General features: G+C 54.1%; 13 protein-coding genes and 1 non-coding gene across 14 annotated transcripts; 5 read left to right on the top strand and 9 right to left on the bottom strand.

The window, feature by feature from the left end:
• Positions 1 to 385: 385 nt before the first annotated feature.
• HEM1 (5-aminolevulinate synthase) lies at positions 386 to 2,077 on the bottom strand (the record flags this gene model as incomplete). Its single annotated transcript, XM_002553888.1, has 1 exon — positions 386 to 2,077. The coding sequence occupies one exon, from the start codon at positions 2,075 to 2,077 to the stop codon at positions 386 to 388; it is 1,692 nt and encodes a 563-aa protein (XP_002553934.1).
• A 532-nt stretch (positions 2,078 to 2,609) lies between these two features.
• On the bottom strand, positions 2,610 to 4,508 carry ACK1 (Ack1p; the record flags this gene model as incomplete). Its single annotated transcript, XM_002553887.1, has 1 exon — positions 2,610 to 4,508. The coding sequence occupies one exon, from the start codon at positions 4,506 to 4,508 to the stop codon at positions 2,610 to 2,612; it is 1,899 nt and encodes a 632-aa protein (XP_002553933.1).
• A 484-nt stretch (positions 4,509 to 4,992) lies between these two features.
• COX20 (Cox20p) lies at positions 4,993 to 5,547 on the top strand (the record flags this gene model as incomplete). Its single annotated transcript, XM_002553886.1, has 1 exon — positions 4,993 to 5,547. The coding sequence occupies one exon, from the start codon at positions 4,993 to 4,995 to the stop codon at positions 5,545 to 5,547; it is 555 nt and encodes a 184-aa protein (XP_002553932.1).
• Positions 5,548 to 5,667: 120 nt separating this feature from the next.
• Positions 5,668 to 6,987, bottom strand: IVY1 (Ivy1p; the record flags this gene model as incomplete). Its single annotated transcript, XM_002553885.1, has 1 exon — positions 5,668 to 6,987. The coding sequence occupies one exon, from the start codon at positions 6,985 to 6,987 to the stop codon at positions 5,668 to 5,670; it is 1,320 nt and encodes a 439-aa protein (XP_002553931.1).
• Positions 6,988 to 7,950: 963 nt separating this feature from the next.
• MRPL11 (mitochondrial 54S ribosomal protein uL10m) lies at positions 7,951 to 8,640 on the top strand (the record flags this gene model as incomplete). The annotated part of the gene is made up of 1 exon (XM_002553884.1): positions 7,951 to 8,640. One exon carries the CDS (start codon positions 7,951 to 7,953, stop codon positions 8,638 to 8,640), a length of 690 nt encoding a protein of 229 aa, XP_002553930.1.
• A 788-nt stretch (positions 8,641 to 9,428) lies between these two features.
• Positions 9,429 to 10,280, top strand: TRM8 (tRNA (guanine46-N7)-methyltransferase; the record flags this gene model as incomplete). Its single annotated transcript, XM_002553883.1, has 1 exon — positions 9,429 to 10,280. The coding sequence occupies one exon, from the start codon at positions 9,429 to 9,431 to the stop codon at positions 10,278 to 10,280; it is 852 nt and encodes a 283-aa protein (XP_002553929.1).
• A 109-nt stretch (positions 10,281 to 10,389) lies between these two features.
• On the bottom strand, positions 10,390 to 12,591 carry KLTH0E10406g (uncharacterized protein; the record flags this gene model as incomplete). Its single annotated transcript, XM_002553882.1, has 1 exon — positions 10,390 to 12,591. One exon carries the CDS (start codon positions 12,589 to 12,591, stop codon positions 10,390 to 10,392), a length of 2,202 nt encoding a protein of 733 aa, XP_002553928.1.
• A 265-nt stretch (positions 12,592 to 12,856) lies between these two features.
• Positions 12,857 to 13,672, bottom strand: KLTH0E10384g (KLTH0E10384p; the record flags this gene model as incomplete). Its single annotated transcript, XM_002553881.1, has 1 exon — positions 12,857 to 13,672. One exon carries the CDS (start codon positions 13,670 to 13,672, stop codon positions 12,857 to 12,859), a length of 816 nt encoding a protein of 271 aa, XP_002553927.1.
• A 361-nt stretch (positions 13,673 to 14,033) lies between these two features.
• KLTH0E10362g (KLTH0E10362p) lies at positions 14,034 to 15,059 on the top strand (the record flags this gene model as incomplete). The annotated part of the gene is made up of 1 exon (XM_002553880.1): positions 14,034 to 15,059. The coding sequence occupies one exon, from the start codon at positions 14,034 to 14,036 to the stop codon at positions 15,057 to 15,059; it is 1,026 nt and encodes a 341-aa protein (XP_002553926.1).
• Positions 15,060 to 15,242: 183 nt separating this feature from the next.
• On the bottom strand, positions 15,243 to 16,232 carry GGC1 (Ggc1p; the record flags this gene model as incomplete). Its single annotated transcript, XM_002553879.1, has 1 exon — positions 15,243 to 16,232. One exon carries the CDS (start codon positions 16,230 to 16,232, stop codon positions 15,243 to 15,245), a length of 990 nt encoding a protein of 329 aa, XP_002553925.1.
• A 656-nt stretch (positions 16,233 to 16,888) lies between these two features.
• On the top strand, positions 16,889 to 18,634 carry PCF11 (Pcf11p; the record flags this gene model as incomplete). The annotated part of the gene is made up of 1 exon (XM_002553878.1): positions 16,889 to 18,634. The coding sequence occupies one exon, from the start codon at positions 16,889 to 16,891 to the stop codon at positions 18,632 to 18,634; it is 1,746 nt and encodes a 581-aa protein (XP_002553924.1).
• A 251-nt stretch (positions 18,635 to 18,885) lies between these two features.
• SIR4 (chromatin-silencing protein SIR4) lies at positions 18,886 to 23,508 on the bottom strand (the record flags this gene model as incomplete). The annotated part of the gene is made up of 1 exon (XM_002553877.1): positions 18,886 to 23,508. One exon carries the CDS (start codon positions 23,506 to 23,508, stop codon positions 18,886 to 18,888), a length of 4,623 nt encoding a protein of 1,540 aa, XP_002553923.1.
• Positions 23,509 to 23,743: 235 nt separating this feature from the next.
• On the bottom strand, positions 23,744 to 24,427 carry ADK1 (adenylate kinase ADK1; the record flags this gene model as incomplete). Its single annotated transcript, XM_002553876.1, has 1 exon — positions 23,744 to 24,427. The coding sequence occupies one exon, from the start codon at positions 24,425 to 24,427 to the stop codon at positions 23,744 to 23,746; it is 684 nt and encodes a 227-aa protein (XP_002553922.1).
• A 1,315-nt stretch (positions 24,428 to 25,742) lies between these two features.
• On the bottom strand, positions 25,743 to 25,837 carry KLTH0E10252r. Its single transcript is given in 2 exon segments — positions 25,743 to 25,787; positions 25,801 to 25,837. It is a non-coding gene; the product is annotated as a tRNA-Ser (tRNA).
• Between the last annotated feature and the right edge of the window lie 28 nt (positions 25,838 to 25,865).

Raw genomic sequence — 25,865 nt, 5'->3', positions numbered from 1 at the left:
TCCGGCCTGGAAGGCCGTTTATTTAGCAGATAGTTTCATGCCGCTACCACTTATGATGGACGACGCTCCCTGCCATATTCCATTTATTTTTATATTCGAAATGTCTACGGTGAAATATTGGCATGTGCTTTATAGCATTACTCCTTAAAATAAGAATATCTTAGGCATTTTTATATAAACAAGGCTGCAACGTGTTGATTATAAAAAACAAATCGATGCTGGTTGTTATTGTCACAATGAGCAGTGGTTTCGCGAGGACCTTCAGGCTCAATATAGCTCTAATACTAAGCACTCTTTTTGAGCTTTGTTGTAGAGTATCAAAGCGGGCTGCGCGTGAAAGGATAAATAGAAAAGGACGGGAAAAGCTCATAAATAATCTCTTTTTCTAGTACCGAATCCCAGAAGACACTTCAAGCTGATCGATAATTGGCTCTCTAACGTTGGGGTGTAGATCATCGTTGCTCAGCTGGAGCTGGTCCTCAGTCCACAAATTGGGCTCAGCCATGTAGTCTGACTGGCCAACGCCCAACAAACCACCCTGCCTCTTCCAGTCCTTGACACGGGGTAGCTGCAAAGTGTTGAAAACATCATCGACTGCGTCCAAGAGAATGTCTGACAGATCGTCGGTGTGGCCTGGGGTAGGAGTGATTCTCAATCTCTCCGTTCCCCGAGCGACTGTTGGGAAGTTAATAGCCTGCACGTAGATGCGGTGCTTGTCCATCAAGATTTCGGAGGCCTGTCTAGCAAGGTCGGGGTTTCCGACCAACACAGGAACAATGTGCGATGGGTTAGGAATTACAGGGATGTCCAAGTCGGCCAATCCTTGCTTGACGTAAGCAGTGTGTCTCTGCTGGGCCTGTCTTAGGTCCAAGTGAGAGCGTTGGTAACGGATAGCTTCGGCAGCACCCGCCATGACAGAAGGAGGTAATGAAGTCGTAAAAATAAAGCCTGGGGCGTAAGATCTAAGCCAGTCAATCAATCTTAGAGAGCCGGCGACGTAGCCACCGACAGTACCAAAAGACTTACCGAGAGTACCAGTGATCATATCAACACGGTCCATAACTGTCTGGTGGGCGGGTGAGGCAATACCGGAAGAACGATGAGACTCGAAGTCACAGTGCTCGGCAACACCAGCACCATGAGGGCCGTAGAGGCCCACAGCGTGAACCTCATCTAGGAAGGTAAGAGCGCCATACTTCTCGGCCAGATCGCAAATCTTGTTGATGTCGGCGACAGACCCGGACATGGAGTAAACAGATTCAAAGGCAATGAGCTTGGGGGTGGACTTGGGGTACATCGCCAAGAGCTCCTCAAGATGCTCCAAGTCGTTGTGCTTGAAGATGTGCTTGGTGGTCGAGGCATGCTTGATGCCCACGATCATTGAAGCGTGGTTGAGCTCGTCTGAGAAGATCACGAGGTCCTTGAGCTTTTGGCCGAGAAGTGAGATGACGGCATCGTTCGCCACGAAACACGAGGAAAACACGAGTGCGCCCTCCTTCTTGTGGAGAGCCGCGACCTCCGCCTCCAGTCTCAAAGCGTGCTGGTTATGGCCAGCAATGTTACGGGTACCGCCCGCGCCTGCCCCGTACTTGTCGAGGGTGCGCTTCATGACGTCCACCACCTGCTGGTTTTTGGACAGCGCAAGATAGTCGTTAGAGCACCAAACAGTGACCTTGTCCTCCTCCTGCTGGCGGTGAGCCATAGGGAACTCCTTGGCGAGCCGGTTGATATTGTTGAAGAACCGGTAGGACTTGTCAAGCCGCTTCTTCTGGAGATCCTGCTCAAAAAGGCCCTCGTAGTCAAATTTGGCCTCCTGCGTTGCCCGATCCGCCATCACTGAGCTCTGATCCTTCCCAGCAGCGCGAGAAGCCTCCTGCGCCGCGGGTGCGGCCGCTGCAGCGCCCGCTGCGGCAGAAGTAGTCAAGTGCGCCTTCTGCATCGCCTGGCCCATAAATGGGCAGCGCTGCGCCATTGCGCTAATGTTTCCCTGCTGCAAGGTCTGCACGTTCCTCAAGGAAGACGTGGCCCTGCTCACGAACGGGCATAATTTTGCTGACTGCCGTGCGATAGAATCCATTGTTTAATACAGTTCTGCCCTCGTTTCAGCTCGCTTCAAATCTTGTTGGTATAAACCAGTGTTTGGGGATATCTTACTCCTTCACAGGCTGACAACTGTCTGGTCTTTGAGATTCGTTCTCTGACGCGCAGCTCCGATGACCATCTCGGTCATTCCCTAGATTATATATTCGGCCCATTGAAAAATTTCTAGGTTTCCTTCAAAAGAAACCGTCGTGAAATTTGATTGGCGATTGTTTTTTTTGGGAAGGAGCGGTGCATATCGCGTCGCACGCACGGACATCATCACATGACGCCAGTTACATCGCTTAGGTGATGAGTTGTGTGAGCATGTGACCTTGTAGTGGTGTGTCACGTGGCTTTGTATTTGGTGGGTCGACGTTATTCGCATATGCTAGGCTACTGAGCGACTGGAGGCCAGCTGACGTCTCGGTGGCCGTCTCTTCGGGATCTGGATTCCTCTCGTCCGCGAGACAGGTCGCTGTGAATTATTGTTTTTAAAATTGCGGGTCCGTCAACCCCACCCCCGTGTGCTACAGGTCGCCGGCTCGCAGGCGGTCCCGGGCCTTCGCGTGGCCTGCTGCTGCTGCGCGCTCATAGTGTTCGCGCGCTTCCGCCAGGCTCGGCGTACAGCCGATGCCATTCTCGGAGTAAAAAGCCAATGCATATTCTGCTCGAGCGAGTTTGCCGTCCGCAGCCTGGCAGGCTTTGCGCGCCCAGTTGTATGCTTCGCGATTGTTGGGCTTTAGCACGCCTGTAGCGCCTGTGAGGTACCAGCCGCTCAGAGCCATCATAGCCATAGGGTTGCCGCGCGGTTGAGCCATCGCGGCTTTCGCGTACCAGGCTATAGACTTGTTGGCAGCCACTGGTAGATTCAGTTGGCCGAACTCGTAGCACTGGCCCAGGCGCCACTGCGCCAGCGGATAGGAGCACAGCGTCGCGCAGCGGTGGTAGTACTGTAAGGCGCGTGTGGCGTCGCGCGAGATACCGGCGGCCTCCAGCCGCTCTTGCAACGCAGGCTGCAAGCCATCTCGTTCGTATATCTTGGCCAGCTCATACATCGCCTGGGGCGAACCCACAGCGCCGTTCGTGGGGGCACTTTCGGCCGCGGCCTTTTTGAACCAGTGCATCGCTGCCTTCACGTCCTGCTGCAGGACTGCCTGCGCACTATACTTTTCGTTAACCCCATGCAGCAGGAGCATGGCCAGCTTATACATGCATGCGGTGTTGCCACATTGTGTTGCGCCGCGGTCAAAGAAATATACCGCTTTCTGGAGGCATTGTGCCTTGTCGAGCTCCGTAGGCGTTCCGCGCTGGTACTCGTAGCAAACGCCCGCACGATAGCACGCCTCTGACTCGTTCAGTGCCGCGGCGCGAGTGTAGTAATCGAGGGCTTTCGCGTCATTTCGCACAATCACTGCCTGGATCTTGATGTCGAGGTATGGTTGATGAGAGTATAGCGTAGCCATGAGGTAGAGCGCGGGACCGTACTGAAGTGTTATTAACTTGGTGAGCACTTTGAGCGCATGCTCTAGAATGATTTTCTGGTTTTTCAGTGCTTCCTCGGGAGTAAGGCGCGGCTTGAGCTTGTTGCTGTTGATGTTGTAATTTGAAACAAATTCTGTATTGAAGGAGTAGGTTAACAGTGTTTCGCACCACTTCATCTGCACCTTGGGTGTGAAGTTTGGCGAATCGTCGACCGTCACCTGGTAAACACGATAAAAGTAAAGCGCTTCGTCACTGTACTGAGACAGATCACGTTGTAGTTCCCGGGGTAGAGCGCGCTCTGCCTTACGGGGTGTTCCCTGGTCCAGGGTTCGGTATTGGCTGCCTTGCGCTTCAGGCAGGGGTTGGTTCTGCAGGTGCTGGTTCTGCAGGGGCTGGTTCTGCAGGGGCTTTCTGGATCCGGCCTCCTGTCCCGACTCGCCGCTACTGAGGTCGCTTGCTGTGCGATAAAGCTTCTCGCGCAAAAATTGTTGGTTTTCTGTCTCTTCGTAGGGCGGCGGCGGCATTGCCGTGGCCGTAGCTGGCGGCGGAGCCGACACATCGCTGGCACTTTGAAAAGTGTCAGTAGAGCTGTTATTCGCAGTGGCGCTGTCGAACCTTCGCAAACCGCTCACGAGGTCTGGGGGCGGGGTGCCTCCGAGGTTCTGTTCTCCGTTTTGAAATGTGAATGGCTGATCGTACCGAACGTTAGGGGGAGGAGGTGAGCGCTTGGATCCAACCAGGGTATGTGTGGACGTTGCTGGCGATGTCGCTGCGGCCGACTGCAGCGCTACCGGGCTCATTGGCTGCTGGATGTCTTCCACGGGGTAGGGTACGATGCGCGATGGGCTGTTCGCAATATTGCGCTGAGCGCTCATCCCACCACGGGACGGCGGATACATGTTAATATGAGTATCGTAGAGATACTGTTTGCTGGTTCCAGCCATTACTGGGACGATACAGATGCCTATACGGGGTACACCTCGCTTGCTCGAGGCATGTTGAATATCTTAAGCTTGATATCGACTTAATATTTTTTTACAATGTGATATTCCTCTGCGCGCCAAGTCCTGATTTCAACGCAGGGATAAGATAGCATAAGACTAAATGGTTCAAGCAAAGGTCCTCTTAAAGCCAATGCTTGGCCTTTCAAGTGTCCATCGCCACTATTAAAATCCTGGAATGCCTTCAAGACCTTCGTGCTTCAACTGCAGATGATATTCCCCCAACTCGCGGCGCTCTTCTCGAACGGTTGAAATTGCGTAATCAATCACAAGCGGCGTAATTAGTGAGGCCTGATTTTTGGCCTGCGATCGAACCACTCCGGAAGCTTTTTTATAATGAAAATTATCTCTTTTTTATGCGCAACTGGTTTCTCTTGAAGATGAGCAGACAACTTATAGAAGACAGATATATCAAGGAGTTCACGGCATGGTTTGGCCCTTCTCCAGGAGGCAGAATGGATCTCAAGATAGGGAACCTGAGGCTGGCCCCGAAATTAACTCAAAAGCGAGCGGTAAAAAGTACCTTTTAGAAGACACCAAGCCTCGGTTCGCCAATGAATCGCAGAGCCAATATGCAAATGCTCAGGAACAGGCGACCCTGCGCAAGGCGTGGGAAACCGTCGACTGGCAAGACTTTTCTTTTGAGAGGTTGGTGCGTATCCCCTGCTTTCGGGATGCCGGCATGACGGGGTTTACCAGCATGTTCGTGCTGGGAAGTGTCATGTTCTTGTACCATAAAAATCCCAGCAAAGCTGCCAATTGGTCCGTGGGCGGCCTCATGCTGGGAAGCATAGTAGGCTGGGAGCAGTGTCGATTGAGGCGAAAGAACAGCTTCCACACTGCCCAGATGGCCAAAAGCACTGTTGCAGCTAAAGAAAAGCCCATGTTGCACACGCCAGTCAACGACGACCGTGTAAAAAAGGAGTGGGAAGGCCACACCTCTGCAAGCACTGCGAAAAAGCCGTGGTACAAGTTTTGGTGAGCCGGACGGCGCGCCGAGCCATCGAAAGTAACGACTTATGCACATTCTAATGAAACGATTATGTTCTTCTCCTCATCACGCCTATGTACTTGCTCTATAACCAAAAGTGCGCGATCGGGACTAACCGACTAGGCTTGGTGTACTACCGTTCTCCAACTTGAAGTCCTGCAAGCCGTCGAGTAGTTTCTTGCCTATACCTGGCGCGTCTGTGTCCTCTGTATCTGTGTTTTCGTTTTCTTGCTTGCTCTCTGAATGCCGAACCTGCGGCCCAGGCAATGAGAACGAGTTTTCGCACGTCTCTTGGGTGGAGCTTTGAGCGCTTGGAACGCTTGTGGCGGACCCTGCATCCTCTTCGCCCCGCGTGGGCGTGGACGTCAGTGGCTCAGCTCGTGGGGTTGCGGTCCGGCTATTCACATGCGAGAACGGGGAATTGAGCATGTTGCTTTCGCCCTCTGCGTCCACGTCGTCATTCTGGCCCTCTTTGCTGAACGGGTCATCAGCATCAATCATTAGATCGTCTAGTCCGCCGCCAGACCACCCTTTGCGCGCGATGTTCTCACTTATCTCGACCTGCGCTCGCGATACGGTCGCCATGTCTCTGAGAACATCATTGCAGCATTCCTCTACCATCTCGCTAGAGTCCTGGTAATACCGGTGTTTTAGCGATTCAAGTTCATCCAGCTGTAGTTGGAGGTTAGCCAAGTTTTCACGGTAGGACAGCAAGTTCCGGGTCTTGCGCTTGGAGAACTGAAGGTTGTATTTCTCCTGCAACTTGAGCTTTTTTGCCTCGTCGTAGAACTCCTTCTTGAAGCGGGCCTCTCGCACTCTCCGCTTGAACTGGAATTCGTCGATCCTGTTTGCAAGTGTCTCCACCATTGAAGAGGTCATGCAGTCCGACATAATCCGCTGGTGGTTCGCTATCAAATGGAAAAGACCACTGGAGCTCAAGAACTTGTCCGCGGTCTCGTCGTTACAACCCTTAAGACGCGCCATCTGCTCCAGGGACAGTGCGAGCATGCTGGCCCTCTGGGAAGTAGCCACTAGCTCCTGGGCGTAGCTCTCGACGTTTGCGAGCAGCTGTTGCATTGTGTCCACAGTCTGTGTCATGTCTCTGCTGGTGACTAAGGGCTGTAGATCTGTCATGGAGCTGAATCCTGAACGCAGCGAAGAGGGGCGGCGTATTCTGAAGATACTAGAGTTTGCAGTAGATCTTATCGGCGACTCTAAGACGTTCTCCGATGCGCCCTGGGACGAAGGTCCAGAAGCGTTCTTTTTCTTGCGAGGTTCGTTGACCATCGAATAGAATTCGGACAGATGAGGGGCGTATCTGTCGGAGGAGCCCTGTGAATTGTCTATGGTTGAGGATTGGTCTGCCATGACAGAAGAGTATGTGGAGGCTGGTGGAGATTGAGGATGTGTATTGCGAGCTGCGCGCGCCATCAGAACTATCTATGTGTCCCATCTAGCCATACGAGATTCTCATTAAAAGCATATTCGTATGTGGTGATGTTTGTATCGACCTTCCTTCAAGGGCTTAGGAAGAGCTTCTGGCGATTTGCTCGCCTTTTAGGAAGATGAGGGGGTCTATTGAAGCTGGTCTTCTCGTGAGCAAAATCCCTGCGAGCTATTGGTGGCTTCTATGCACCCCCTTGGCTGGAGAAAGGAAATAAGGACCTCGTTAGAGGACCATAAACAAACAGTGGCTGACGAAATTTGAGAGAGGCTCGCGCTGTAAGAGTACGTGGATCTGGGGCCTCGCGGCTTGGTAGAGAAGATGGTAACAGCGTGGTTCGAAACGAAATGAGAAATATATCATAGTATACGTCTGTGTCCGAGAGCACTCTCAGGCATCAATGAACTCGTAGTGCAAACGGTATTCAAACAGAGGCGGTTATTATAGTTTCAGAGCCAATCAAATAAAGTTTCTGTTCTGTCTTGAGTGTACACGGCACAATTTCCGAAATTGTTTGGCGATTTTTACCGGTTCAAATTGCAATGAGTACGAGCCACCGCCGCTTTGTGAATCTGTTCCTTGGAAAATGTGCAGCTCCACGCTTTAGTGAGCATAACACGGACAATCAAAAGCCTAATCTGGTCTTCCTAAACAGGCACCCACACATTAGAGTTTTGTTTTAGATTTTAATCGGCGCCAACAAATTCGTAAAACCGAGATCGCGGGCCTCAAATGATAGATAACTTGGTATTTAGTTATTGCCAAGATGCGTTCAGAGCCCTTTTAGAGTGCGCAGCGACCGCTTTGGCCTGTCGCGGCTCACAGTCACGCGACTTTATACGTACATAGCTATCTTCAGTGCATTAAAAATTTCCAGCTGTATTAACATATAGACGTTGACGACCTCGTGAACGCAAGACATTTGTTCAGCCCGCTAGCGCGTTTCCAGGATGTTGACGCAGTCATTGGGACTTTTCCCCCGGATTCCCTCCAGCAGCTTGCTGTCGCGTGGTTTGAGATTCGCCTCTACGGAGGCCAGGATCACCGTGAAACCTCTGAACTCGCGCAAAACGCTTCTGATGGACACCTACAAAGAATTGATGGAGAAGAACCCAGTGGTCCTGTTCGCCCACCACAACAATCTGGTGAAACAGGAGGATGCCTTTTTCCGCTCCCAAATTAAAGAGCTCGGCGGCCAGATGACTGTGCTGCGGAACCAGCTCTTCCAGGTGTACCTGCGGAACGCGCACCTGCCAGACCCCTGTGCGCCGACGCCAAAAGCTGAACAGAACAGGACGCATCCTTTGCTGCCGCTTTTCAAGGGTCCAACGGCAGCTATCACATTCCCAGAGACCGAGCCGGCGAAGGTCGCCAAGCTTCTGAAGCTGCTGGAAAAGAGCTCCGAAAAACTGTTTGTCGTAGGGGCTAAGGTCGACGGCGGCATTCTTGACGTGCCCCAGCTTCACCAGTTCAAGACGCTTTCCTCCAAACCGGAGCTGCAATCGCAGCTGCTCGGACTTCTGCACTTGCTGAGCGGTGCTGGCCTTGTGAAGACCCTGGAGGCAGGCTCCCACTCACTGTATCTAACGCTGCAGTCGCACCACAACAACATCGACCCGGAAAACAAAAAATCCGACTAGCGGCGAGCGGATTTGATAACGTCTTGTATATATGTGCCCGTGAATTTCAGGCATGGGCCGCGTGGACGGGCGTGTCCATAGGTCCTGCTACACAGTCGCTATGCGTAAATAGATCGAGGAGAGCGACGGTGCCACAGCCCGCGAGCCCTGTCGTCGCCTCGGAGAGCTCGCTATAATAAAGTACACGTGACCACACTTCTCGAGCAGCGCCCTGTCGGATGCATCACCGTTGGCCTTGAAATCAGGCCGGGGAAGCACTCCGGTATGTATGCGAAATGCTGCCCTGGTCGCGAATGATGCGCAAGCTGCGGTTACAGCGACTGGGAGCTTCGCAGCTTCGCGCTGTGCAAATACCCGAAGTCTAGCGGTTCATACTCCTGCCGTTGACGTTTTGAGTGCAGTCCCAAAGGCACAGAGAATGTTGCCGTCACAAATTCTCACGATCCGCATTAACCGAGCTTATAATATGATCGGCCCGGAATAAAAACCGTCGTAATGAATTCTACAGCAAAGCGGATCAAAGACTGTGATTCACGCATGTCCCAAACTCTACGCATCGATATTTGCTGTTTCATTCCTGGTCATCGAAAGCTTTCAATTCACTATCGCAAGGGCGCCCGGGTCATTTCTTACTAGTGTGTCACCAACGCGTTGTTGATTGTATCACTTTCCACGCGGCTGGCGCGCTCTGGAAAATGTCATAAAATTTTCAGAGAGAGCTCATCGAACAGGACACAGGAGACAAGTCAAGCCATTCGCTTACCCCCAAGAGACCCCTATCACGCACCATGAAAGCTGGTATGAGTCTTGATGACCCCTCAAGCAAGAGGCAGGCTTACCGTCTGAAAAAAGAGGAAAACCGTAAGGAATTGAAGCATGTGAAGATCGATGCCAAAGCCAGTTCGGAGAAGATGGACCTGCCAAGGAAGAGATTTTACCGCCAAAGAGCGCATTCGAACCCGTTCTCGGATCACCAGTTGGAGTACCCGTTGAGTCCCGATGAGATGGACTGGGACAGGCTATACCCCCACTTCGTGGATGAGGCCACCGGAGCGATGACCAAAGAGGTGACGATCGCCGACATCGGGTGCGGGTTTGGTGGTCTTCTCATCGATCTGTCGCCAGCATTTGCCGACAAGCTGATCCTGGGGATGGAAATCCGTGTGCAGGTCACCAACTATGTGGAAGACAGAATCATCGCTCTGCGAACGAACCATGCGGAAACAAACGCGTACCAGAACATCAATGTGCTGAGAGCGAATTCCATGAAGTTTCTTCCTAACTTTTTCCACAAGGCGCAGCTGGAGAAGATGTTCTTCTGCTTCCCGGACCCACACTTCAAGCAGAGAAAACACAAGGCCAGAATTATCACCAATACTCTGCTTTCGGAGTACGCATACGTGCTGAAGGAGGGCGGCGTGGTTTACACAATCACTGACGTGCTTGATCTGCACGAGTGGATGGTTAAGCACCTCGAGGAGCATCCGCTTTTTGAAAGGCTGTCAACTGAGTGGGAAGACCAGGACGAATGTGTTGAGATTATGAGGAACGCGACCGAAGAGGGCAAGAAGGTTGAGAGGAAAAAGGGCGCCAAGTATGTGGCATGCTTCACCAGGCTGCCCACCCCGGAGATTGTATAAGACGGTGCCCCCGAAAAGGCAAGCTTTTATTAAAACCTGTATAATATAATGTACCTTTTAAGGGTAGGCGCGTTTTTTGTCAAAGATGAGAGCCAAGTTCCAGGACGCATCAGTTGCCGCAGGGCGGAGCTGCGGGCGCAGGTCTCTCATTGTCCGGCAAGGTTCCGTACTCACCGCTAGCATCGTTGGGCTTGCCGAGACGCTTGACCTTGTCGTAGATGAGGCTGACCGTCTCGGAACCCCGCCTCATGAGGCCTTTGAAGTTGCGGCTATCAATCTGCTCCCTCTTGAAATCGAGTACTTGGCCCAGGGTGGGGGGCTCAAGAGCGTCGGCGGAGAGCATATTGGCGCTAGCAATACTGCGTTTGGACCCCACGCTCTGACCGCTGCTGTGCGAAACGAACGGGTTTTGAGCCAGATCGGGCTGGCCTGCAACGGGGTGTGGCGGAGCAACTCCAGAGTGGACGCTGTCTAGCAAGGAGGGCTGGGCCGCGACGGGCTTCCGAGCGAGGGATGGGTTCGCAGGCGCAGTAGTAGCGGAGCGGGAGCCAGCGTCGACGTCGACACCCGTGATAGAGCCGTGGAAACTGAAAGTGGAAGACCTGTCGTCGAACACCGAGCTCATGTCCTCCAGACGCAGACCAGCTGTTTCCGGATAAACCCGCAGCACGCACCAGAAGGAAAGGAAGCAGGAGGCGGCGTGGATGAGATAGAGTCTCCATTTGATCTTTTCCTGCAAAATGGGCGTCATGATGCCCACGAGCCAGTTGCAGAGCCAGTTAGTCGCGGTGGAGGCAGAGGCCATAGCAGACCTCGCAGAGAGCGGGGCGATTTCAACGGGGTAGAGCCATGGGATAGGACCCCAACTGAAGCCGAAGAAAGCGTTGAAGACAATGACAAAGACCACAACAAGGGTCGGAGTGGACGCGATGTTGACGTAGAGCGCGGCGGAGATGGAGACGAGAGAGAGGCCCATGACCATGCCGCCCATGAGCAGGATGGGCTTCCGACCCCACCGGTCGACCAGGTGCCAGGGCAGCACGGTGGAGAGGACGTAGATGATGCCGTTGACGCCGGTCATGAGAATCGCGTCTCTGCCGACCCAGCCGGCCTGCTCGAACACCATGGGAGCGTAGTAGGAGATGACGTTGATACCGTTGAGCTGGGCGAACATCTGGGAGCTCATGGCGATGAGCATCCGGGTGCGGTAGCGCTTGAAGACGTAGGAGTAGGACTTTTTTTCGCCCTCGAGACGGGAGATAAGTACGGTCTCCTTGATGGCCTGGAACTCGTCGTGGGCGCGGCGGTCCTGGACGTCGCCGTCGCTGTGGAGGTCGGCGATGACAATGAGGCCCTCGACATCGTGGTCGTGGTTCAGCAGCCAGCGCGGGGTCTCGACGATGACGAAGGTGCCCATGAAGAGGCCGAGACCCATGACGCACTGGATGAAGAGGGGCAGGCGCCAGGCGGCGTTGTTGTTGATGTAGGAGCAGCCGTAGTCAACCCACACACTGGAGCAGTAGCCGACGATGTTGCCCGTGAACTCGATGCAGGCCAGCTTGCCCCGATTGTGCGGAGGCGAGATCTCGGACTGGTAGATGGGCACGATGGTACTGAGCAGGCCCACGCCGAGACCGCTGATAACGCGGCCGATGATGAGGTGGAGCATGCGCGTGGCGGAGGTCTGGATGAGGCCGCCGAGGATGAACACGAACGAGCCGTAGCGGATCGTGCGCCGGCGGCCCCACTTCTCGCCGAGCCGGCCCACCATGAGCGAGCTGACGAGCGCGCCGACCTCTAGGATCGACACCATGTTGCCGATGGCCGCGCGCGAGGGGTCGTCGAAGTAGAGCTTGAAGAGCGGGCCCGTGATTATGCCCGACATCACGCCCTGGTCGTAGCCAAAGAGGAACACGCCCAGAGACACGAACACGGACGTGAAGTACAGCAGCGCCCGGCCCGTGAGGTACGAGTCCTTGACCTGGAGGTGCTGGTTGTAGCCGGGAGGCACCGCCTGCGCGTGCGCGGCGTCGCCAGGCCCCGCGCTGGGCCCCGCGCCGGCCTGTACGGACGCCTTGCTGTCCTGGTACAGCATGCCGGCGCCGGCCGTGGCCGCGCCGGCCTGCGCAGCGGCCTGCGCGCCGCCGCCGACATCGTAGTGGTACATCTCGGGCTTCTTGCGAGGCAGCGACGTCAGGCTGGCCCCGCGGTGCTGCTCGGTGAACGATTGCGCACTGGCGTTGGCAGCGTGGATCTCGGGAGGGGACTTGCCCCTAGACTTGGGACTGACGCTTCTTTCGCGCTGTGCCATTGGGGTCTGGAGAGAGGCTAGAGCTGCGACGGAGCGTGCGAGGGGCTGTGGTGTCTTTTGTTGTTGTCGGGCTGGCGACGAGTGCTGGAACGCATTGCACTGGGGGAAGTTGTTATCTCGACGGGAGAAGCCTGGGCCCGGGCGGAGTAGAAGCAGGAGGAAAGGAAGCGCGGGTCACGTGGCGAGGCGCGTCACGGGGCCACAGCGGTGACGTCATGAGCATGTGACAGGCGTGTGTCACGTGGCTAACCATGTGGTATACACATCATGTGATCGTGGCTGTCATGTGACTCGTCATGTGACACTCCCCCGTCACGTGCGCGTCACGTGGTCTTGGTCGCACTCCGCGGCGCCCCGCGGCCCGCGCCTCGCCACGTGCGCTAATCCGCCCCCTCCCCGCGCGTGCCTGCGCCCGCGACTTCCGCGTCACCTGCTGCTCACCGCCGCAGCCCTGTACCTCCGTTTCCCTCCTTGCTCCCAATCTCTGCCCGCCCGTCTGCCTCGGCTTAAGCTTTCCTTCCATTGCGTCCCCGCTACGTCTCCCAGTCGCAACGCTCGAGGAAGCGTCGCGCCTATACGACGGGCTCGGTTCCACGCGAGCCGCCGCGGCGCCGTCTGCGCGCGTCCCGCCCGTCGCTCTTTTTTCTTTCCTTCCATCGACTTTCCATCGACTTTCCATCTGCTTCGGTAAGTCCGGAAAAATTATATAAAGACGCCCGGGGCCTTCGAGTGCCTGTTGCAGGCACCGGAGAAAAACCAGCACGTCAGCGCCCGTGCTCGAGGCCTCGCCCGTGCCCGCGCCTGCGTCCGCGCCGTTGGCCCCAGCAGCGCTGCGCGTCGCTGGCGTTGCTCCAAGTGGCAATTGCGTCGTCAGCAGAGCAGCACTAAGGCCTGCGTCTTTACGCGTGCAACGGCGGGCGCGCGGGCCCTCGCTGCAGGTGACGCAATTTCGGTGCGTCCAGCGTCGGTGGGCATAAGTCACAAAGTGAGTGCGGACGGGCAGGCGCCGATAACAACGAGATGCGTGCGAAGCCCGTGGCGGTGGACAGGCGCACTCGTCTTCGTTAAACGTTTTTCGCATTTTTTGCGCATCGCAGCGCGGTGCGGCGCTGACAGTGTGGGCCGTGCAGGCCGTGCAGGCCGTGCTGGCCGTGCTGGCCGTGCTGATGGGGTAGCGTGGAACTCGGGCCCATATAAAGTGTACGGGCTCCGGGCCGGTGCCGGGTGCTCGCGCGAAATGGAGGCTGGAGAAGCCCAGGTCGCAAGCGCAGCAAGGTGCAGACAGCGGAAAGATCACAGGAGCGCGTGCGCAGCGAAGTTTGGAGCGCGCCAGGAATTTGGAGCGAGCTAAAGCCCCCGAGCAGCACGAGCGAGCCGCGCGCAGCAGCGAAGGCCGGCGTGCAGCAGACGTCACGAGCGTAGCGAGTTCGTCGCATGAGAGGATGAGCCGACCGCCCTCGGCCGCCATGGAGCGGCGCTACAGCGCCGACGCGCGCCTGGACGGGGACGGAGACGGGTGCGACGCGCTGGGCGGCGCGTGCGCGCCGCCGCCAGCGCCGCCGCCCGCGGGCGCGAGCGCGAGCGTGGGAGCCGGGCTGGTCGCGGCGTCCGCGCCGCCGGTTGTGGGCTACGAGCCGGTGCCGGTGCGTGCGCTGTACTCAACGCCCGCCCACAGCTACCAGGTCCTCGCGGGCCACGTACCAAGCCACATGCCAGGCCACATGCCGGGCCAGCCACAAGGTCACATTCATAGCCAGTCGCTTCACCAGTTTGGTGCAGCCGCGTCGCCCGCGTCAAGCGCGAGCCCGGGCAGCGTCCGTCGCGTCGGCCGCCGCTTCTGGCAGCCCTCCGAGGACATCGTCCTGCTGGACACCGTGTTGGCGCACCGCTACGAGGTTCCCATCTCGCCCAACGTGCGCCACTTTTGGGACTCCGTCAGCCGGCAGCTGTTCCAGGAGCACGCGCTGCAGCGCAACACGCGGCAGTGCCGCGACCGGTTCAACCTGCTGTACGCGCGCGGCGTTCGCAACGCGGCGTGCAACGTGGAGCCCGAGAACGCGCGCGACGCGCTGATTCTCAAGGTCGCGCGCGTGTTCCACGCCACGGACCAGGGACACTACCGCATGAGCCCCGGCGCGGACACCAGCACGGACACGAGTATGGGCCCCAGCGCCGGCATCCTCACCGCGCCGGCAGGCGCGACGCCACAGGCTGGCAACAGCATGGACTGGAACTACATGGCGAACTCGGTCTCGTCGCTGGTCGCCAGCACCCGGAGCCTGGCCGCGGAGGTGCGGGACCTCTCCGAGAGGTTTACGCAGCTGTCGCAACAGGTCAGGTACATCCAGGTGCGCCTGGCGTGCGCGCCTGAGCGCTCTGCGACGGGCCAGTTTGGCGCCCCGGACCTGCCGTACGACTCGCAGTTCCACAACCCTCCTGCATACCCGCCTCCCGGCGGGCGCGAGTGACGCGAAGAACAGCGGTCTCCGCGCGCTACATGCCGCGGGCCGCGTTGTGTTACTACCTCTACGACTATATCTCCTGCATTTCTCCGACTAGCAATCGCTTTAATCGTAAATATAATATATATATACATGGTTCTTTATAGACTGGGTCTGGTCTGTGGCGCACGCTCACTCGCTTGCGGGCCGCTACTGCGCCAGCAGCTTGTCGAAGGCAGGGATCAGGGACTGCGCCAGGGCGAACGAAAACACCAGCTTGGGGCCCGTCGTCAGCAGCTTGGGTGTCAGGCCCTTGAAGAACGCGGTCGCGCCCTCGTTCTTCAGCGTATTGCGCACGATGCGGAAGCCGCTCTCCGGGTTGTCGAAGTTACGGTTCTGGATACGGGTCTTGATCACGTCCAGCGGCGCGGACACGATCAGCGACGCACTCGCACCCACAATGGACGACACGAAGTTCTGCGACCAGGTCGCGGACGAGTAGTCCTTCAGCCCCAGGATGTACTCCTTGGCGAACGCGTTACCACCGAACAGCGCGAACGACCCGGGCGCGTTACGCGCCGCGGTCCACCCCCAGCCACGGTACAGGCCCAGGCCCTCGTCGCGCAGGATCCGCAAGAAACCGCGGCCCTTGAACGCCTCCGGATTGGTCTGGCGCTTGATCTTCAGCACGTCCAGCGGCAGCAGCACGATCTCACCGATCCCGATCAGCGACCCCGCGGTCGCGGACCGCAGCGCCTTACCCGTCTTCTCGCCGAACGCCGCGTCGAAGTCCGCCTTGAAGTTGCGGTTCAGGAACTCGTTGGCGAACGGCTGCCCGCCGTACTTGTACACCCGCTGCAGGATCTTGTACGTCGCCGCGTACCCCAGCCCGGGGAACAGCGTGAACAGACGCTTGCCCAGCGCCTCGCCTGCGTGCTCACGGAACACCACCGCGTTCAGCTGCGCGGCCGACGCGATCCGGCTGTGGTTCGACATCAGCCGCTTCGACACCGTGTCGACTGGGTGGAACACCCCGATCTCCAGGATCCCGGCGGACGCCGACCCTAGCACGCGTGCCGTGCCTGATTGCTTCTTGTCGTTGGACATACGCGCTTGCTGCTCTCTGCTGTGAGGTGGTCTCTGCTCTGTGCTCGAACCTTGTTTGGTACGCTCACCGCCTGCGGGGTCCACGCGCGCCATGCCCGTGGCGCTCCCATCTTATATACCGGGGGAAAAATTTTCGCTGTCCACGACTCAGCTCGCGCGCCTGCGCGACCTTATCGCTCCAGTGGCTCGCACCCGCGCCTGTCGCGCCTGTCGCGCCCAACTGGCCCGACTTGCCCGCTCGTCGCCGCCGCGCTCAAGCGCGCGTGTCGCGACCGCGTGCTTGGACGTGCTGGGCCCGAAACTTTTCCATGCTACGCGTCTCGCTCGGGCGCCAGCTCATCGGCGCCTGGAGAAGAAGCGATGAAGTCTCGTGGAACGGGAGAAGGCGGTGCTCGGCGTTGCCTGCCGCGGGGAGAAGAAAGCGCCGTACGGTGCACGTGACCGTGCGTGTGTAGTGACTTGATAATGTGTCTGGGTGTTTTCACGTGACTTTCGTGTGTGTTGATTTATCACGTGGTGTTTGAGTCATGTGATTTTCGTTCTGTGTGATTCTATCACGTGTGTGTGTGCATGTGATTTTCGTGTGATGTTACTGTTATCACGCGGTATTCACATGACTATGATCTCCCTGCACGGCGTGCCCTGTTCGCGATCGCGCTACTACAAGCTTCTTCTCTCATCTTCTCGCCCTCAGCACAGCAGCTCGCTTCTCCCCTCCAAGCTCCCCCTCCCCCTCCACACGCCAGGCCATGGAGTGCGACAAGATAGCCAAGGACTTCGCCAGCATCCTGGACGAGCTGACGTGCAACTCCAAGCCCATCATCAGCACGCTCACCAAGATGGCCGAGGAGAACATCGGATGCGCGCAGCAGATGGTCGACGCGATCGAGCGGCGCATCGAGCGCTGCGTGCCCAACCAGAAGCTGTACGCGTTCTACGTGCTCGACTCCATCTGTAAGAACGCGGGCTCGCCCTACACCATCTACTTCTCGCGCAACCTCGCCCAGCTGTACAAGCGCACGTATCTCATCGTCGACAACCAGACGCGCTCGGACCTCATCAAGATGTTCAAGACGTGGCTGATGCCCAGCAGTAGCTCCATGGGCGACCACCTGTTCGGCAAGGAGGCGCTGGACGCCATTGAGCGCTTTCTGGTCAAGGCCAGCGCGCTCCATCAGAAACACGTCGCCGCGCCGACCGTGCCCGGACTGCTGCGCGAGATCGACAAGCTCAGCCTGCTGACCCGCGAGCGCGCCGCCCAGAATCCGCATGACGCCAAGCTCAAGACAAAGGTCGTCGTGCTGCAGCAGCTCAAGCAGGAGCTGCAGCGCGAGAAGATGCCGCCGCAGGCGCTCCAGCAGGTCCAGATGCAACTCCGCCAGATCTTCGCCCAGGAACAGCAAGTTTTGCAACAACAGCACCAACAACAGCAACTGCAGCACCAGCACCAACAGCAGCGCCTACCCAGGAAGGCCCTAAGCACGCCCCCGCCGCAGGCGCCGGGCGCTACGCCCGCCCCCAGGGAATCTGAGCCCGTGTCCCTCTTCGGCACCCCGTCGCTATCGTCCTCGTTCTTCCCAAACGCCTCCAACATCCAACCGCCGACCTCCGAGCCCTCCCAAAAGGCTTCCAAGGTCCAAGCTCTTTACGACACGCTGCGCGCCGAGGGCCTGGTCAAGCCTGTTCCACAGCAGTCCGTTGTTACCTTAGACCGCATCCTCTCCCAAAACCACAAGGAGAGCGCACAAACCACCTTGCCACCTCTGAATCTCCTGAAGGACATTCTGGGGGACGTGCAGTCCCATTTTTCCACCGTGGGCGTCGACATCCTCAACACCCCAAACCTGCAACTGTGTCAGCAAACCGTCATCCAGGACAATCCCACCGTAATGCAGCTCAGACACCTGCTTTACCGCTACAAGCCTAATAAGTGCAGCACCTGTGGCAAGAGGTTCGGCTCGTCCGAGGAAGAAAAAAAGCAGGAGCGAGACCATCTGGATTGGCACTTCAGAATCAACAAGAGGATCAAGGGCACGGCAGGCGCAAACGGCGCCACTGCCAAAAACATACAGTCCAGAAACTGGTACCTGGACGATACTCAATGGCAGCGCTTCAACGACGAGGAGATTGTTTCGACTACGAGATCAGAGACCGACTCCGTCACGTTGGCAAACCTGGATGCCAGCACTGCTTCCTCGTCCTTCAGCACCTCGAAGTTCGATGCAAAATCTGCCCCGGAGAAGACAGAGGCAGATCTCGCAAAGAAATATGTCACTGTGCCGGAAACGCACGAGGACATGTCCTTTCAGTGCCCGATTTGCAGAGAAGTCCAATCTGCTGTTTACAACGACGATATTGGGGAGTGGATCTGGCCCAACTGCATCCAATCCCAGGGGAAGTACTTCCACTCTACGTGCTTCCATGAAGCTGTGGAAGAGACTCCGCAACAAGCTCTTAATCAGGGCTTGGAACGCTTGAAAGGCTTGGCTGGATAATAAATAGGCCGATTCTGCAATTACGAGGAGCCTGTGCCGCGTTCTCCACTCGTGAATATATGGCGGTCTTCCACATCCGCCAACCCTGCCCGTGACTCTAGTCAGCTATGTAATATAACACACTTGTATTAATGAAAAAGACTATTTATCGTACTCAGAGCAGCTTTCTAGGCTGGGAAAGATATACAACGTCCCTCCTCGGCTCCCAGAGAGTAAGCCTGAGTACCCCTGGTGCCCTTTATAAATTAAATTCATGCTTCAGCTTCATCTTCTGAAACCAACCCGTGGGCAAATGTTTGCAGTCTAGCCTGCAGGGCTTTACGTGTCAGTTTTTCCCGTTGCAACGCTGTTTCCAGCAGGCTCAGCTTCACCTGCTGATCTCTCATAATATTATCATAACCGACAAGTCTGGATTTTAGTGCATTCCGCTCCTCCTCAATCTCTGAAGTCCTTGTTGAACCTGCGGCCATTTGCCGAGCATCAAATGGGGATCTCTTTTTTGATCTCTCTCTCAGCAGTGCCTCCTCTAATTGGCTCAGTCTTTGCTGCTGGCCCCTCAATATGCTGTCAAAGCCGGTGAGTGTTGCCCTCAAAGCATCCCGTTCCTCCCTAAGGAGAACATTTTCTGATCTAAAGGCCACATGCTGTGCTTCTTGTTGGTTGTTCAATGCTGCGAGCACACGCATCAAACCACCTTGCCAGCCGGTACTTATTGAAGACCCGGTAACATTAGGGTTGGGGAGAAGCATTGCGCTGCTCAGGTTATTTCTTGGTGAACTGTCCTGAACTGAATCTGAGGATAGAAGCCTTCTCGGTGTCAAAGATGATGTCAAAGCTTCTTGGCCACTATTGGCTAGAATTGGACGATCAGCTCTCTTGTTGAGCGCATTCTTTATCAGCCCGATATCATTTACAACTCTGTGGTCAAGAACCCCGGCTCTCTGTATTTCTTCAACATGGATATCGGGCGATGAACCTTGATTGACATTACGATTAGGTTCTTCGCCAACTTGCTTCGGAACCACTGGCTGTGGAACTGCTTGCTGTGGGACCACTTGCTGCTTCTCACGGACACTTTCTTCTAGTTTTGACTTCAATTCCGAGAGCTGGTTTTCGGCTTTTGAGCGTTCCTCGCTTAACTTGAGGTTCAAAGCATCAACATCTTTTTCGCTGCTTGATGCGCGTCCATGCAGGGAGGCAATTTTGATTTGGTTCTGTATTAATTCGTCTGACATCGCAAGGATTAATCGATTCTGCGCTTCGAACTGCTCGGCCAAACGGGCACCTATAAGTTGCTCTTCCACCACAAAGTCAACACATGACGAAATTTCCCTGACGCAGTTCTCTAACACGGCTCTATCAATAGTAGTTGATCGAACACAGTTTGCTAATTCACCTACTAACTCACGTAATGCATTCTCATGATATGGAACCTCTTCTTTTTCGCAAGCCTTTCCGTCTCCTTCATTGCTAGGAGTGCACGCACTGGCGACCTTGGATATAGTTTTTTGCTGCGCGTGATTGTCGCTTGCCCCCTCCTCCTTGTCCTTTAACACCGGCGAAGGCAATGCTTCCGGGCCCAGCAGCATCTTGAAAAATTCAACGGCATAACCATAACTCCATGCTTGCATTCCGTACGCCTCGGTGGCCTCGACTGAATTAACGTCTTCCATGTTTTGCACCTCACTTACAGCGATCATAATGCTTACTTGAGAAGACATGTCGTCTGTAAGTCTCATCCCCAGCTTAGGAAGGGCTGACTTTACAAAAGCTAATCTTTGATCGACTAGAACTTTTTGGTTTTCAGTTAGGCTGCCGTAGTGGTAGTTGTCAATAAAAACCAAGAGTCCATTGCACGCCTTTTTCAATTTCTCTTTGGTGCTTGCATCAATCGAGCTTTGCGTAACTTTCATTATTGGAATTTTTGATTGGCTAAATTCGCTAACCTCTAATCTTCCTCTCTTTGATAAGTGCTGGAGGTAGAGGACCGGGCTCACCTCATAATTGTTTATGTTACAGATGTTGTTACTGGCCGTCACATTTTGCCCTGACCCAAATGGCGTATGCGTAACGATACCACTCTGAGTTAAGCTAACAATGAGCTGCTTGCCAAGTTTCCTGGCTGAGGCCATTTTCCTAGCAACTTGGCGCGAAACGATCTTTTCAATCTCTTTTCGACATGCCTCCGGATCATGGATAGGCTTTGCTTCATTAGCGATGTACGGAAGTATTTGAGATGCAGCAGCAGTTTCTTGAGGCTTATTTTTCTCTGCATGCAATTTAGCGTTGCTCGCCCTTTTTGCTAGGAGGAGCTCTCCTTCGGGGTCGAAAGAGTCTGAAAGGTAATCGGATATTTCACTTGAAAGCTTATCAGAAGTAACTTGCTGGGCGTCATCTGATCTCAAAAGAGGCGCGTTCTCCAGCTTCTGATCCTTTGTAGGTTGAGTATCTGGTAAAACCTCGTGATTCGCCTTTTTTTCAACTTCATTCGGATCCTGAGCGCTGACCACAGCCTCAGGGAGAGGCTTGAGAGGGTTTATTATCTTTGCTCCTGTCCTGGTATGCCTCACATTGTCTAGAGACCTAAGTTTGCCATTACTAATGTTTTTCGCGCTTTTCCGAAGTCTCCTCGGACTCTTCATTTCGGAAGCTAACGCTTTTTCTCCTCCAGTGGCACTTTGAGGGACCTTGCGAACAGAACCTCGGTCACGCTCCGCCAGAGCTCTTCTGCCTCTAACCTTCCCTTCGGACGAAACCAACACGGGAACTTCTAGACGAACAATAGCCGGGTCACTGGATTTCAGAGCCGCTGAACCATTTATACGCTTGTTTGAAGCACTAGTTTTATACCCTCGGCTCGCAACACCAACGCTTTTTCTTTCGCGGGCGACGCTCTCTAAAGACCTTGAAAGGGGTTGTTTGGTTGATGTTTTCAGATAATTGTTATTAGCCGCCCCCGATGAAGGATCTGAATGAGGACTGACCGTCGCGTTCTCATTTTTTTGGCCTGATACAGAGCTTGCGGCTGTATGTGTTACATTGCTGAAAGTCTCATTAACGTTGCTTGAAGCCTCTAGTATAGGTGAGGCATCTTCATAATCAATCTTTCTCTTTTTGTGCATTTCGAATTGACTATCTTGCGGCGAGCGTTTCCTCTTTGAAGAATTGATGACATCATGGTGCTCATCTAACTCATTTGACCTAATTTCTGGCAAAGAGCCACCCGTAGTATCGGAAGTCCCTATAAAGACTTGGGCTTGAGGATTTGATGCCCTGGTATCGACCGGCGATCTAACTAAGTCTTCTTTGTTTCTTCCCACTAGCGTCAGCCTTTCTTGAACAGGGACGGCATTCTGTGAATTATTGAAAGAAAGGTTTGCGTTAGATTTCTGACGCGCGTCATCGGCCTTCGAAAAACTGCTAAAGGGCGTCTGGCTATGACTGGCTTCACGCGATACGGGAAGCACAACTTTCATGTTGTTTTGCTCCACTGCATCATGACTAGCGGGGCCTTTTGTCTGGCTCGGTGAATGCGTTAAAACTGCTCCCTTGTCACCATTGGTGAATATTGACCCGTTTAGATGAGCTTTTGTCAAAGACGAAGATATAGGCTGAACTATCACTGGCACCTTAGGGGCAGAAAAACTCTTACCTCTGCGCCTAGGGTTTGGGCTCACACTTTCGGACGCGCGCCCTGTCTGCCTGCTAGAAGCCCGAGAAGGCGGATTTAGAGTTGTTGGCCGAAGATTGCGATCTGATTTCGAAACTGTATTCTGCCGTTCTAGAACAAGTGGGGCGTCGGAGGGTGCGGAGATTACTCCCTGTGTATCATGGTTACTACCGTCTTTGACGGGGGTCGCCATTGCTGCAGCCCTTACCGCATCTTCTGGGAGCTCTCCAAAATTAAGTATAGCATTATGAGACGGTGCATTGGAAGCTCGGTTACTGGAAACGCTGTTTCCTTCGTTAGGCGCGGCGACCACCACGGTTCCAGGAATGAGAGAATGTGGCCCGGTTAAGCGAGAGGAACATTCCTTATGCAAGGCACTGGACGGGAGAAGCCTTTCAGGATGCGATTGACTTGGCTCCGTTTGAGCAGATGTCGTTGTTTTTGCCTTTATCAATGACTGTTCCGCTGCTGGTATCGTCGGGGCCGAGGAAGACTTTTGTACTACCGAGGTTTGCGAAGACGATTTTTGTGGTGGTATTAGCACTACATTCGAAGCTGGCTCAGAACTTTGTCCCGAATGCGGTACCGGGTCAGCCGAAGGAGCATGTTTTGGTGCGGAAGTACGTCCAGATAATGGTGTGCTCAATAGGTTCAGGCCTGACTTAGCTTTTTCACTTGGCGTGGAAGGAGTAGTTCGGCTAAAATTGCAGCTTAGAAGTGGGATGTCTATTTTTTGCGAGGCGCGCTTAGGATAAATATCAAGTTTCGCATCTTCATTTGAAATCCAGTTAGAGACCTGGCTGTGAAAGGACCTTTTCTCAAAACCATTTGAGAGTTGCCCCTCACTCTGAGCATTGTCATCTTTGCTTCCTGGCGTGGGCTCAACAATGATCTTTGTGAGCGATGAAGCTGCCGAGGTGCTGGGATATTCGTTTGCGGCAGCATCTGAGCTGTGGGCTGAGCCCTCTGTCCTCTCATTTTTAATTCTTAGTAAAGACAAAAGTCGGTTGGACCCATAATACGCACCGGCAGATGCGCTGGGGGAGAGCGTTGGCCCGCCAATGCTGTTCTTCTCGTCATTCACCCTTCTTGTTGGTGTTGATTTATAAAGAGTAATCTTTGAAGCATCGATAGGATGCGGGAGTTCTTGACTGTGGTGGGACAATGGCGTGCCAGTCTTGGGAGACACGTCGCCTTTGGACATCTAGTTTGCACCCCTTGCTGTCTCACCTGTATTCTTTTAAGCTTTTATTTTGGTTAATATGTTAGATGCACTTTTGTTACGATTAAATTTGATAATGTATAATTCCCTAGTACTCTAAAGAAAAATCAAGAACTACATATAAAGAGAATTGAGGTATCGCAAACCAAAGCAAGCAAATCTATGCATCCTAGTATTTTTCCTAGTAGGAATTTTATTTCCCGCGGTAGCAGGTTGTTTAGTTCTTACCGAGACACTTGAGGATGTCAGTCCAAACGGTCTGTGGAGACTGGGAAGCATCGACACCAGACCAGATACCAGTCTTTTTGTAGAAGTCGACAATAGGCTCAGTCTGTTCGTGGTAAGCGCCCAATCTCTTCTTCAAGGCGTCGGCGTTGTCATCAGATCTCTGGACCAAAGGCTCGCCAGTGATGTCGTCCTTCATGTCCTCCTTAGGAGGGTTGAAAAGCTTGTGGTAGGATCTGCCGGAAGATGGGTGCACCAGTCTGCCGGTGATTCTAGACACCAATAGCTCGTCGTCGATCTTGAGCTCAACAGCCTTCTCCAAAGGTCTGCCCTGCTCGGCCAACATCTGGTCTAGCTTCTCAGCCTGTGGGATAGTTCTTGGGAACCCGTCTAGAATGAAGCCAGACTTGCACTCTGGGTTGGTGATCAACTCGTGTTTGATCATGCTAACCATGATCTCGTCCGAAACCAAACCACCCTGGTCCATAATCTTCTTAGCCTCCAGACCCAACTCGGTCTTCTGGGCAACCTGGGATCTCAGCATGTCACCAGTGGCCAAGTGACAAGCGCAGAAGCGCTCTTTGAGGTTAGGGGCCTGTGTACCTTTACCCGAACCTGGTGGTCCAATAAGGACCATTCTGATGGATTCTGGAACGTGTTTCAAGTCTTGAGCCATTGTTTTCGTTGTCTCGTTACTGCCGCTTTTAGGCTTTGGTTTTGGTGAACTGTAAAAGATGCAGGTAGGGCCAGGTAAAGCGTTCAAGATTCGTGATCGAGACTTTTTATTGAAGCTTTATATCAGGTGCTACAAAATTTTTTTCACGGCTGACAGACATCACCTGGAGTCACATAATTGGCCAGAAATCCAGGTAAAGAGTTGGCAATCATGCTGCAGCGTGAAGAGCAAGCTCACTATTAGTTTGACGCCTGCTAATCTGCTCTATGGAAAGTCGCAAACCCGCCCGTTAAATTGTTTAAATTGTACCTTACAAAATGATCGGAAGACCTTCAGAACTACAAGAAATTTGCCGAGAAAATTTCACTGGCGTGTAACGTAAAAAAAGCGCTGGCGCTGCCACAAGCAGTACCTTCCGCCAGGCTACTAGCTTTCGCGCGGGCATTATGTTGAGAAAAGCCCTCGTAGTGCTAAAAACATGCGATTCAGACTAGCCTAGCCAAATGTATTGAGATACACGCCCAGCTGGGGGCTGCAAACGATGTCAGCACGTTATCGCAAACGCAATTTGCAACTGTCACCAAGAGATCAAAACTCTCCAAGATCACTTTATCCCCGCGTGTCACTGCTTTGTGCTCCGGAAGAAAGGAACGACTAGTAGACGGGAACAGTGACTTGAATACCTTAGGCTTAGTGCACACACTTTTTTAGGTCCCGGGAGCTCGCTTACGCCTTTCATTGCATGATTGTTGATTCTACTGTTTACTTGTTTTTAAATGTCACTAATGTGCAACAATTCTATAATTTGTTCAGGTGATCATTAAGAGAGATCAGATAGAGTTAAGTAAACAAAAGCTAAGATACACTTAAATGTAAACCCCGTATTGCACCTATTTGAGTTTTGTTAGCCAGTCTTCAGTAAGTTATGAGAATCGCGATCCAGCTCTTACGCGCGTTCCTGCCGCTTTTTCCGAGTATACGATGGCACCTCCCTTAAAACTCGTTTTTGTTTCCGTAAGTGACGCGCGCATATGTAGACTTAACGTCTGAGGATGGCCAACACAAAACCAAACCCGCGGGCTGAAGCGACGCTTCTATTATACACTGAAAGCATATATATCAACGCAGCACGAAAAGCTTAAGGCTATAGCCGTGTCATGTGACCGTCATGGTGAGAACTTGGGGATGTAGAGGCTAAAGACGTGATTCAAGAATATATAGCTTCTCTTCGTTGGGGAGGAAAACGTGTGATGCAACTGTGCTATCTGGTTTTGTAGGCATCATATCCTATCAGGCCGTATCTTCAAAAAAAATTCGACACCAGCCGGATTTGAACCGACGCGGGCATAGCCCAAGAGATCTCTCAAGAAAAGTTCGAGTCTCTCGCCTTAACCACTCGGCCATAGTGCCTGAATTTGGAGAGAGACAAAACTTATTA

Source organism: Lachancea thermotolerans, assembly GCF_000142805.1.
Source record: "Lachancea thermotolerans CBS 6340 chromosome E complete sequence".
Taxonomy (NCBI): domain Eukaryota; kingdom Fungi; phylum Ascomycota; class Saccharomycetes; order Saccharomycetales; family Saccharomycetaceae; genus Lachancea; species Lachancea thermotolerans.
Note: the sequence above shows the minus strand (reverse complement) of the source record. Positions and strands in the feature narration are given on the sequence as shown.